This window comes from Oryzias melastigma, linkage group LG3, assembly GCF_002922805.2.
Source record: "Oryzias melastigma strain HK-1 linkage group LG3, ASM292280v2, whole genome shotgun sequence".
NCBI classification, from domain to species: Eukaryota; Metazoa; Chordata; class Actinopteri; order Beloniformes; family Adrianichthyidae; genus Oryzias; species Oryzias melastigma.
The window spans coordinates 12,165,377-12,177,246 of NC_050514.1; the positions used below are offsets into that span (position 1 = coordinate 12,165,377).

The following is an 11,870-nucleotide window of genomic DNA, read 5'->3' on the forward strand; positions in this document are numbered from 1 at the left end:
TGCTTCTTTGAATTCTTTGACAGTAGACCACTAACCTACTTATTTACAGTTTGTGATGCTCAATTTCTCACACGTAACTTTTGTTGAAATTATGAAGAATCTGTTAATATTACACAGTAGTACACAGTAAAGAAAAAAGCATTGCAGATTATTTTTGTTTCAACAAAACAATTTCTCCACCACAAGATAAATAAAGATTTTCTTAACTTTAATTTTGAGACCTTAGGTAGGCTGGAATTTGAAAGCGGAGAAGTGAAGCACATGCTTTTAGGCAATAATGGAAAGTCAATGGAAAGTAGGAAAACCAAGAGCCGGGAAATAGCTGTATTAGTTTTTGATAAATTACTCACTTCATTAGACAGTTACTTGCTTCTGCTCTGGAACAGCTCCTATTAAAGGTTTTGGGAAAAGGTTAAATACCCAGAGGAGCCATGTTATAATAGTTAAAACATTGATAAAAGGGTGCTGAGTGAGATCTGCCAGAACGTAGCCAATGAGGACATGAGGTTGGCGGAGAGAGAATCTCACTTACTTATTACTTCTAGCAATGTAAATTAAAAAAGCTATAAATATATATGGAAGTTGTCATTTGAACATTTTTTATTTATTATAATGAATGCTTTACAATGCATATTTAATTCCCTATCATTCTGATTGTTATTGTTCCATTTGTTCAGGATGTTTACTGTATATTCCATTAAATTAAAAAAAGAAAGAACATGTAAAAAAGAAATAAAATATAGAGGATTTTGTTAAATTGGGGCGGATGATTTCGCAATGGCGACCCCTGCAGGTTACAAAGGGAAAGCCAAAAATAAGCTCAAGATCTCTCTGTTAAGTTCTACTCCGCGACAGCAGGGGGCAGTAACGCACTGCTGGACTTTCTTCTTTGCGAACAGGAAAACATGAGGACCGGAAGCTTTCTTCGTTTGGATTTTGAGCGTTTCAGTTAAATTTTTCGAAATTGACTCACTTCTTTGTGCTCCCTTGCAACTTTTTGGTATAATTAATTATATCTCTATTATGTATTAGACATATTCCATAATATACGTTTAAAAATGGGTAAAAAGGACAGAGGAGAGCGGGGTAAGTGACGGTATACACTAATCTCATCACTTGCTCTCCCTTTGCCTCTTTGGTACAGGCTAACATGTTCATACAGTTATGTCACTCATTTTTAATCCCTTGTTTTATTTAAATACTGCAAATATAAATAAGCGTCTCATTTTAGTTTTTAGTAAATGAAAGTAAAATTATTCTGCTGTGAGGACCGTCACAAAGAAGAACAGGATTTGTTTCTGAATGATGTTTGAGCTGATGTCACAAAATGTCACTCTAAATCATCTTAATATATTAAACATCAGTATTTTGTTTGTCTATTTATTTTTCAAAATAAACATTATACATTATGTGAAGGTGTTTAAAATCCCCAAATGTTTATCAAGAAATAAGTGAGAATGCTGTTTAATTTGTGGACCTGCTGGACTGTAGAAAAGAAGTCCAAAAAACGTTACTATGAAGAGGAAGAGGAGGAGGAAGAGGTGGTTGGAAACGAGTCCCAGGAAGCTGTACCTGCTGCTGCCGGGAAACAGGTGGATGAGTCCGGTACCAAGCTGGATGAGTATGGAGCCAAAGACTACCGCGTGCAGATGCTGCTGAAGAATGACCACTCTTCACGGCCGCTCTGGGTGGTAAGCTGACGGGCTCGTAAACTCATTTTGAGTTTCCAGTTTCTTCACAACAACAAGCCAGTCGATTTTTATTATTACTTTCATTCTTTTCTAGGCTCCAGATGGACATATCTTTTTGGAAGCCTTCTCACCTGTTTATAAATACGCCCAGGATTTCTTGGTGGCTATTGCAGAGCCTGTGTGCAGACCTAACCACATCCATGAGTACAAGCTTACTGCATATTCTCTATATGCAGCAGTCAGTGTGGGACTGCAAACCTCTGATATTGTGGAGTATCTCCAGAAGCTCAGCAAAACATCCGTACCAGATGGAATTGTACAGTTTATTAAGGTCTGACAGCAAAATTTAATGGAAACGTTTTTTATTTAATAATTTCCAAGTTTTATCTTTTTTTGGCAATTGTGCATTATTATTTGTCTCTTTTTTATCAGCTTTGTACTGTGAGCTATGGCAAAGTCAAGCTGGTGCTCAAGCACAATCGGTCAGTTTATTTTTAAAATCACTTTAGGTGTTTTTATGTCGTCAGCGCTCTTTACGGGTTTTGTCTTCTTTCAGGTATTTTGTGGAAAGTGCCTTCCCTGATACGATCCAGCGCCTCTTGCAGGACAGTGTTATTCGTGAATGTCGTCTCCGTACTGCAGGCGGAGCAGACTCTGACCTCATTACTGAGGTCATCCACAGCAAGTCAGCGGTATGCTAATCAGTATCTTTTCCTTTTTTTTTTTGCTTTCGTTAAATAAAAATTTGTATGTGCTATGCTAATATTTGAAGTTATTCTAAAACGTTGGTATTCGTCAATAAAAAAAGTGGAAACACGTTTAGCTTACTAATATTTAATGGTGGTAATGAGTCTCCTGCACATTTATGAAAAAAGTTTGTCCGCTAATATCACCTCCTGAAATTAAAAAGTTTCTTTTGAAAGAAATGCTCAAAGTTTGGATTAAGTCACTCCAGAGACCAATATATTATTCTTATTTCTGACAGATAACAAAGTCTGTTGAGGACAAAGGAAGTGCTTCCACCTCACAGCAGCCTGGCGATGGGCAAACGTCAACTCAGCAGGTTCCTGAGGACATCTTCAAATACTATGAACAAATGGATAAAGATGAAGAGGAGGAGGAAGAGACTCAGACAGTGTCCTTTGAAATTCGCCAAGTATGTCTGGGATTAGTGTCTAAATATAACTTCAGTTTTCTGTTTTGTCTCAAACTTGATGTTCTCAAGAGGAAGTGGCCAATTTCTCCTCCCTTTTTCAAAAAAATCTGATATGCTGTAGGAAATGATTGAAGAGTTGCAAAAGCGTTGCATTCAGCTGGAGTACCCTCTTCTGGCTGAGTACGACTTTCGCAATGACACGGTCAATCCAGACATCGCCATCGATTTGAAGCCCACTGCTGTCTTGCGGCCCTACCAGGAGAAGAGTCTGCGCAAGATGTTTGGGAATGGACGCGCACGATCTGGAGTCATTGTGCTTCCCTGCGGTGAGAAAGCTTCCATAGAGAGGTTGAGAAAATGTAGGATGGGTAAAAAGAAGGTATTTGAGTCAAAAGGAATTTTGAGAGACTCATTTTTATTATTATTTTATTAAAGTATAGAATCAATAGTTTAGAGTTCGTTTAAAAGCAGCAACATATCTTGCTTTTTATTTTGATCTAAGTCAGGTTTTTGCTTCCCAGTACAGCAAAATTATCTCTAAATGTTAAAATAAATGTATAAAGGAGTTTACAGTAAAAACATTTGGATTATACTTGTGTTCATCCTTTAGTTTGCTGATATAGAATTTAGGCAGGATCATTTATGTGTTTAATCTGTGATATTTAATCTGTTTAATCATTTTCTTTGTATTGTGTTACCCAAAAAAAACAAAACAAAACTGGTATTTGTGTAAGTTTTAATCAGTATGTCCTACTCCTGTCTTACAGGTGCGGGGAAATCTCTGGTGGGCGTCACGGCAGCGTGCACAGTGCGAAAGCGCTGCCTGGTGTTAGGAAACTCCTCAGTGTCTGTGGAGCAGTGGAAGGCTCAGTTCAAGATGTGGTCCACCATCGACGAGTCTCTGATCTGCCGCTTCACTTCCGACGCCAAGGACAAGCCTATCGGCTGCTCAGTGGCTATCAGCACCTACTCCATGCTGGGTCACACCACCAAGAGATCCTGGGAGGCTGAAAGGGTGATGGAGTGGATGCGCAGCCAGGAGTGGGGGCTCATTATTCTGGATGAGGTGCACACGATCCCTGGTGAGTTATTTTGCTTTAAACGGGGACGGGGAACTCCAGGGGCCACCATGTCTGTGATATCCAAGCCCTATTCATGACTGATTACCTGGTTCAGGTGTGTCCAGCCAATTAGAACGTGCCAGAGTGGAGTAGGTTGGGAAAACATGCAAGCCTGGAGTTGCCCATCCCTGTTAGAGCATAGATTTTTATCATCACTTTAAAATTGCCTTAAAATATTTGTTTCATGGGGTACTGAAGACAGTTCAAAGCAGTTTCAGATGCAAAGAGATGAACAGAAATCATTTTGGTAAATGTTTTTGTAAAGAACCGCTCCTCTTTCCATAACCACTGTCGTTTCTCCGTAGCAAGAATGTTCCGTCGGGTTCTCACCATCGTCCAGGCTCATTGCAAACTGGGCCTCACTGCCACGCTGGTCAGAGAAGACGACAAGATTGTGGACCTGAACTTCTTAATTGGCCCGAAGCTCTATGAGGCAAACTGGATGGAACTGCAGAACAACGGATACATAGCCAAAGTCCAGTGTGCAGAGGTGAGAACTCTACTGCAGTCAAGGCCAAACGGAATAAACAAAGTACTTCATGATTACTTCAGCTTTGGTCACTTGCCTCTACTCAGACTTTCTAACCTAATAAATAATATGTTTTTATTCAAAGCAGTGCTGAATATAATATAGAAAATGACTAATTGTTTTGTACAAAAAAATAAAACACATTAAATAGTTTTGATCAGTGTTTCATGTTAAAAAATAAGACAAAGGAATTCATCTTTTGCTTTCTTTATGGCTTTCTAATATCTTTTAAACTATTTTCCCTCTTTTTATTACATGTCATAAAATATATTAGTCTTCAGTTTTTAAATCTTAGTTCCTTTAAAATATATATATATTTCGTTAGGCTTGCATTTATGAACAAATAAAATATGCTTTATATGTGTTTCAAAACATACATTCAGTTTTACATTTTGTGCTATTAAATAAACTTGATAACTGACTTGTTAAGAATCATTCCAGGCATTATAATTAAAGAGTGCTCCATTTATATTATATAGAAATTAAATATAAATCTAAAATAAATAAATAGCAAATAAATCTAGAATAATTCTGTTTATTGTGCTGAGTACAGTGCAGGAAAAGTTGTAAAAGTTAGACTTACTTTTCAAGTTGAAGGTGTTTTTGACTCTTATCCGTGAGACTTTCTAAATTCCAAGAAAACTTTTTCGCTTTGGTAGAATCCTGGACGAATGAGCGTCTCCACAGATGTGCAAGCTACAGTTTAAGCCTCTTTATAGTCTATTTTTGTTCTAATACGTTGGTTCATACAAATTAGTAAGAAATTCTTGTGCCTAATTTTTTTTTGTGCTGTTTCTAACACAAAAGCGTAGCATAAAAAAATATCTTCATTTACGTAAAGAGTCCAAAGAGTTCCCTCTGCCTTAGCTGTAAAACGTGCAACATTTTGTCCATTAATTCTTTAATGAGGTTTGTTAGAACTTAATTAATGCTGGTTAACGTCTCACAGATCATTAAGAGCTATTTCTGTGTGGTGCAGCAGAAACGGAAGGAGGAGGGATTTGCTTTTAATTAATGTTTAAATGTACAATCTTCACTTACATCACAAAGACGTCTATTTCTTCAAACACGAATACAAAGGACTCATTTTCATTTGACATTTTTCCATGATCATTTGTTTTCTTTGTCGATGAAGTATAATTTTTTTTTATTTTTGCTTTCCAGTTAAATCAGTCTGAGCGTTTGAATTGTGTCTTTGCTTCAGGTATGGTGCCCGATGTCCCCGGAGTTTTACCGAGAATATGTGGCCATCAAGACGAAGAAGCGGATCCTGCTTTACACCATGAACCCCAACAAATTCCGAGCTTGCCAGTTCCTCATCCGCTTCCACGAGCGGCGCAACGACAAAATCATCGTGTTTGCCGACAACGTGTTTGCCCTGAAGGAATACGCCGTACGGCTCAACAAGTGAGTCTTCACAGTTTGACTTAACCAGCAATTTTGCGGAAATTATATAATAATATAATGTATAATAACATTGCTCTCAAGGCCCTACATCTATGGTCCGACCTCTCAGGGGGAGCGAATGCAGATTTTACAAAACTTCAAGCACAACCCCAAGATCAACACCATTTTCATCTCCAAGGTAAATCAGATTCCTCAGCTTGTTTAACTTTTGTCTTTGCAGTGATGAACTATTGTCAATTAGATCATCTAATTGAGCTGATATTAAAACAATCTTCCAATTGCCATAATACCCGAGTCGTTGAGTCGTGCGAGGACGTAGTCCTGAATTACCTCTCAATTGCTTTCAGGAACATTCTCCAACGTCGCACCGATTCGTCACTGCTAATCTTAATTCAGGCAGTTGTAATTGTGACTAATGTAATGTTATCATTCTGTTGCGTAGATCATCTGAAGACTTAGCTCTTCAAATAACCCCTTCCACCCTAACACCGCTAACACCCTAACAAGCCTAGCCCTCGATTACTTTGCAATTATATATCTGTTCCTTCAGTACGAGTATTTAAATAGATTTAATTAGATTTAGGACTAAACGCGTATGTCAGGGTTTCTCACTGTGACACAGCTTAAATGGTATTTCCCATGAGTAAGTCTCGTTTTGTTTCATACTTAATCAAATGTATGCATATTGATGTATGATAATGGATTAATCATTATAGTAGCGCACATTAAGAGTTAAGTATTTTTAGGATGTACAATGACACTTAAGACTGCAGTCAATGCATCAATATTTAATAAACTTTTTTAAATAGTGAAAACTTTTTGATAGCTTTGAATGAACACTTTTTTTTTTTCAATGAAACCACGCCGACGTAAGATCCAGTGTCGGCTTGTGTTGGTTCCAAGTCCAGATAAATGCAAAGGATTGCCCCAAGAAGGGCATCCAGCTTAAAACCCATGCCAAGTCTATACAGAAGGGTTTGGATGGAGTGTTCTAGACGTTCAGATTGGATGTTACTTTTGAAAGCTGCATGCAAAAGGTGTATTTTACCACTTTTTTCATTTTGTTTGTGGACATCCCTGATATAGGATGAGTTGATGCAGAGTAATCCTGGAATAAAGACAGGAATGACCGATGCAGACTTAAACAGTCATGCTTATTAAAGGGAATATAGATGGGTAGGTTTAGCAAGCTGGTTAGGAATGCAGAAGGACCACTGGTAGTAGAGTTAGTTGAAGGGAGGTGATGGGGTGCGTATTTTCTTCGAAAGAGGAAGGAAACTAGAGTGACCTTTTTGAGCCTCAAGTGGATTACGTCGTATTTAGACGGAGATCTACGGCTGGAGAGAAGTAGTACGGAACAGCGGTGTGCAGCTTTCAGGGCTTAAAACCAAGCAAACCCACAAGTAATAAATGCAAACTGCAAAGATCCAGTTTCTCAGCCTGCAGTCCAAACTTTTTCAATTGGTTGCTTTATTTTCCAGCTATGACAACAGTGGGTGGAGCTGTTTTGATTTGATCAGACGTCATATTTCTACATTATTAAGACAGTGTTTGTTTTAATTGAAAGGTAGATGAACCCATGAGGGTTCTTAGTTTGTATCAGCCAATTTGACTCTTTCAGGACATAATTGAGATGGGCGGAGTAAATATCAGTAAAGGGTTACTGTTTCATTTTTAACTTTATTGATGTGTTCCAGACAGAATCTTATTGGTGGCATCACAGATTAGTGGTCCAAACTTGATCCAATCCATGTCTGATGTTGAGATTCTTCCTGATGATGAGTGAGGTAGAAAAACTAGGTGGGAAGATGTCCCCAATTAAGGCATTAAATAAACTAAGTGATGGAAGGAGGAGAGAGTTGAGAGGGAAGGACTGAAGGATAAAAATTGGAAATTAAAACAACTTTAATATGTAGACTGGAGATAGTTTAGTCTTTCCCACCTAAGTTGTGACAGAGACACGCCAACGTGAAATGGCAAAGTTTTAAGGAAAAGAGGCTGTTACGTCAGCAGTGTTTGCCCCCTGCAAAATGCAGTATACCGTATATCTTCCAGTTGTGTCCTGTCTTCAATAAATTCCAGCTCAAATAGGTGCTTGTTATTTTAGGCGCGGCCTTTTTTTCCACAACTGCCCTGTAGTTCTACGCCAATAATGGCTGAATTGCAAGCATAATATAGACAATTAGGCTTAAATCTGTAGCCTCATGTCTGTTTTATACTCAGTAAGACAGCATAAGACTGCACTATTTAGCTGTGAGAAAAAAAATACAGCGGTATTGCTGTCTTGAATATTTCATACTTTATGAAAAGTTAAAGTGCACAACTCTTAAAAACTGCTAGAACAATGAAGCACACATACACCATCACAGTGATGGCTTGCAGCAAGAATGGAAGGGGATATTTTAAAAGTTGATTTAAGAGAACAGAGACGGGAACACATCTGTTGTTAGCATGAACGATTTCTTGGAAATGAAAACATCTGTGGGATTTTGTTTGGATCAAGCTGCTCAAACCCTTTCTTGTGATCAGCCTGCATCTCCATCCATATTACAGTTACAAAAACTGTTGCTACCTAGTAATTGACGTCTAATTCAACTTGGAGTATGTATGTTCGTTCAGTTCTATTCCTGTCTCTCGGTGAACACTTGAACAGGTCGGCGACACTTCCTTCGACTTGCCAGAAGCCAACGTTCTGATCCAGATCTCATCTCACGGTGGATCCAGAAGACAAGAGGCTCAGAGGCTTGGCAGAGTTTTAAGAGCCAAGAAAGGTTTGTTTGTTTTTAAAACACATGCATATAAACTGTATTCTCAATCATCACTGTCCATAAATGGATCATCTTACTGCCCTTTATTGTGCTTTAAGGAATGGTTGCAGAGGAGTACAACGCATACTTCTATTCACTGGTATCACAGGACACTCAGGAGATGGCCTATTCCACCAAGAGACAGAGGTTTCTTGTTGATCAGGGATACAGCTTTAAGGTGCAATATCTGTTTTCAATTGTGCTTCACTTGAAATGTGTTGTGGCCTTCATTTATCACTTTATGTTTGAAATTACTGGGTATTTATTTAACTTACAGGTAGGACTTTAGTTAAATGTCAAAAGTGCATGTCATCATAAAAAAAGGATTTTCAAGTAAACCATGTATCAAACTCTAGGTGCGATTTCCCACATGTTTTCCTACTAACCTGTCATTGTAGCTGCTTCTTGGCAAACACTTTCCTGATGCAGGTATTTAGCATCAGGTAAGGCTGCCTTTCCGAATAAAAACTGACACTGTTGTAGTAGCTTGGCCAATATCTGCTAGAACAGGCAGACACTCAGATCATGGAGATTTTTGGGGGCAGGATTAAAACTTTAGTCACGTACACTTGTATGGGTGTTGCAGGTTTTTTGGGTGGTCCAGGCCCATGGTGGTTGGTAACTTCTAACACTCAGAGCACCACGTTTCCTGCACAAGTTTGGCCATTTTTCACCCGCAGATGGCCAGTACCTAGACCTTAAGGGCAGTTGTGTTAAAGGATTAAGCCTCCAGATCTGATTCCCAGATCTGATTTCTGTAGGTTAAAGGAAGTGCAAGCCTCCCTGATTAAGACGCCTACCGATAAGCCTTAATCAGCAGTTCCCCGATAATTCAACCCTTATCGCTTTTATCGTGAAGATTAAATAAGGCATGTTTCTCGATGGCAGATGTTATTCAGATATTGTTGGCTTCTCTCTGTGCCGTGTAGCTTTAGGTCAGTTTTGTATTGACAGAATGTAAGGCTGAAACTGTAGCACCGCCCTCTTCGAAAGTTTAGGTTCTTCCTCCAGCATGAAGGCTCCCTGGACCATGCAAGGGGATAAAATGTGCCTGGGGAGCTCTGGTGTCAATAAAGTTCTCTTGCATGCAAACCATCCTGATGCAAGCTGTTCTGAATGATCTGATGCTACACTCGAATTCCTCTTAACTCCTCATAACATTCCTTCAGATGAGAGATTTATTATTTGCTACAGGAACTCCTTTGCTTGTTTTTGGCTCTTCCAGTTTTTTCAAGTCTGTTACTGGTATGACTATAAGACCAGAGGTGAGTTTCCTCAAAGAGTATGTGGTTGGAAACTACTCTATAGCCAGGTCAGATCATATGAAGTGACTGCAATGATGAGAGAAGACGATGAAGACAAACATTTGTTTTAGAGCAGATCAAAATTGGTCATGGAAGCAAAGGGAGAAAACGAAAGGCAGGGGATAAAAACACTGAAAGATCAGTTACAGAACAAAAATGTTTATGTTAGGATCTGCAACAACAAGAACACAGGAAGAGGAACAACAAACTCAAAATCACTAACATTTATTTAGAAGAAAGAAAACTGTTGCCATCAGCAGCATAAGAGGGCAGGAAGGAAACAGACGGACATTAAACAGTGAAACGTGTGTTTGCCCTAGAAGTATGTACACTGCTCAGAAAAATTAAAGGAGCACTTTAAAGAAACACATTAGATGCATCAGATCTCAATATGAAGTTGGATATCTATACCAATGATGACAGGGCAGTGTCTTAGGAACAAAAGGATGCCAAGTCTTTTAATGGAAATAAAAGTTTTCAGCCTACAGAGGGCACCATTGTGTAGACACCATAAAATCAGAGTGAAATGAAGATGTGGCAGGCTAGTCCATTTTTTCCAAAACTCAATTTCTGCAACTCAAAATGCTTTTCAGTATCTTGTGTGGCTCCCACGACCTTGTAGGCCGTAGAAGGTCCTCAACCCCTCAGCAGGACCGACACCTGCTCCTTTGTGCAAGGTGGAACAGGCTGAGCACTGCTCGTGCCCTACAGAATGACCGCTAGAGGGCCACTGGTGTGAATGTCTCTACCCAAACAATCAGGAACAGACTTCATGAAGGTGGCCTGAGGGCCCGACGTCCTGTATTGTGCCCTGTGCTCACTGCCCAGCACCGTGGAGCTCCACTGGCATTTGCTCAAGAACACCAGAATTGGCAAGTCCACCACTGGGGCCCTGTACTTTTCACAGACGAGAGCAGGTTCACCCTGAGCACCTGTGATAGACGTGAAAGAGTCTGGAGAAGATCAGGAGAACGTTATGCTGCCTACAATGTCGTTCAACATGACAGGTTTGGTGGTGGGTCAGTGATGGTCTGGGGAGGCATATCCATGGAGGGAGGCATATCCATGGAGGGACACACAGACCTCTACTGTCTAGGAAATGGTGCTCTGACTGCCCTAAAGTATCCAGATGAAATCCTTGAACCCATTGTCAGACCGTACGCTGGTGCAGTAGGTCCTGGTTTCCTCCTAATGCACGGCAATGCCCGGCCTCACGTGGCAAGAGTATGTAGGCAGTACCTGGAGGATGAAGGAATTGAAACAATTGAATGGCCTTCACCATCCCCTGACTTAGACCCAATAGAATATCTCTGGGACATTATGTTTGGGTCCATTAGGCACTACCAGGTTGCTCCTCAGACTGTACAACAGCTCAGGGATGCCCTCACACAGGTCTGGGAGTTAATGCCACAAGACACCATCCGTCGTCTCATTATGAGCATGCCGCGACATAGTCAAGCATGCATACAAGCTTGTTGGGGCCACACAAGATACTGAAAAGCATTTTGAGTTGCAGAAATTAAGTTTTGGAAAAAATGGACTAGCCTGCCACATCTTCATTTCACTCTGATTTTATGGTGTCTACACAATAGAGCCCTCTGTAGGCTGAAAACCTTTATTTCCATTAAAAGACTTGGCATCCTTTTGTTCCTAAGACACTGCCCTGTCATTATTTGTATAGATATCCAACTTCATATTGAGATCTGATGCATTTAATGTGTTTCTTTAAAGTGCTCCTTTAATTTTTATGAGCAGTATATATTTTGTTTTGGAAACAATGTCTGCGGACCCCCCATCCCCTTATTAGAAAATGGCTCAGTCAGTCTTTCTGCAGTTGTAGTCAAGAGTTTAAATG

The 11,870-nt window shown here is 39.6% G+C and overlaps 1 protein-coding gene across 1 annotated transcript in view; it reads left to right on the top strand.

Annotated features, from left to right (window-relative positions):
• Positions 1–526: 526 nt before the first annotated feature.
• ercc3 (excision repair cross-complementation group 3) overlaps positions 527–11,870 on the top strand; it is a 22,518-nt gene continuing 11,174 nt past the window's right edge. The window contains exons 1-13 of the mRNA XM_024295739.2: positions 527–1,086; positions 1,492–1,691; positions 1,786–2,022; positions 2,124–2,173; positions 2,248–2,383; positions 2,677–2,847; positions 2,969–3,173; positions 3,615–3,929; positions 4,274–4,458; positions 5,702–5,904; positions 5,986–6,082; positions 8,558–8,675; positions 8,771–8,889. Coding sequence (XP_024151507.1) covers positions 1,059–1,086; positions 1,492–1,691; positions 1,786–2,022; positions 2,124–2,173; positions 2,248–2,383; positions 2,677–2,847; positions 2,969–3,173; positions 3,615–3,929; positions 4,274–4,458; positions 5,702–5,904; positions 5,986–6,082; positions 8,558–8,675; positions 8,771–8,889 — 2,064 coding nt within the window. The 5' untranslated portion in view covers positions 527–1,058. The remainder of the gene's footprint in view (positions 1,087–1,491; positions 1,692–1,785; positions 2,023–2,123; positions 2,174–2,247; positions 2,384–2,676; positions 2,848–2,968; positions 3,174–3,614; positions 3,930–4,273; positions 4,459–5,701; positions 5,905–5,985; positions 6,083–8,557; positions 8,676–8,770; positions 8,890–11,870) is intronic.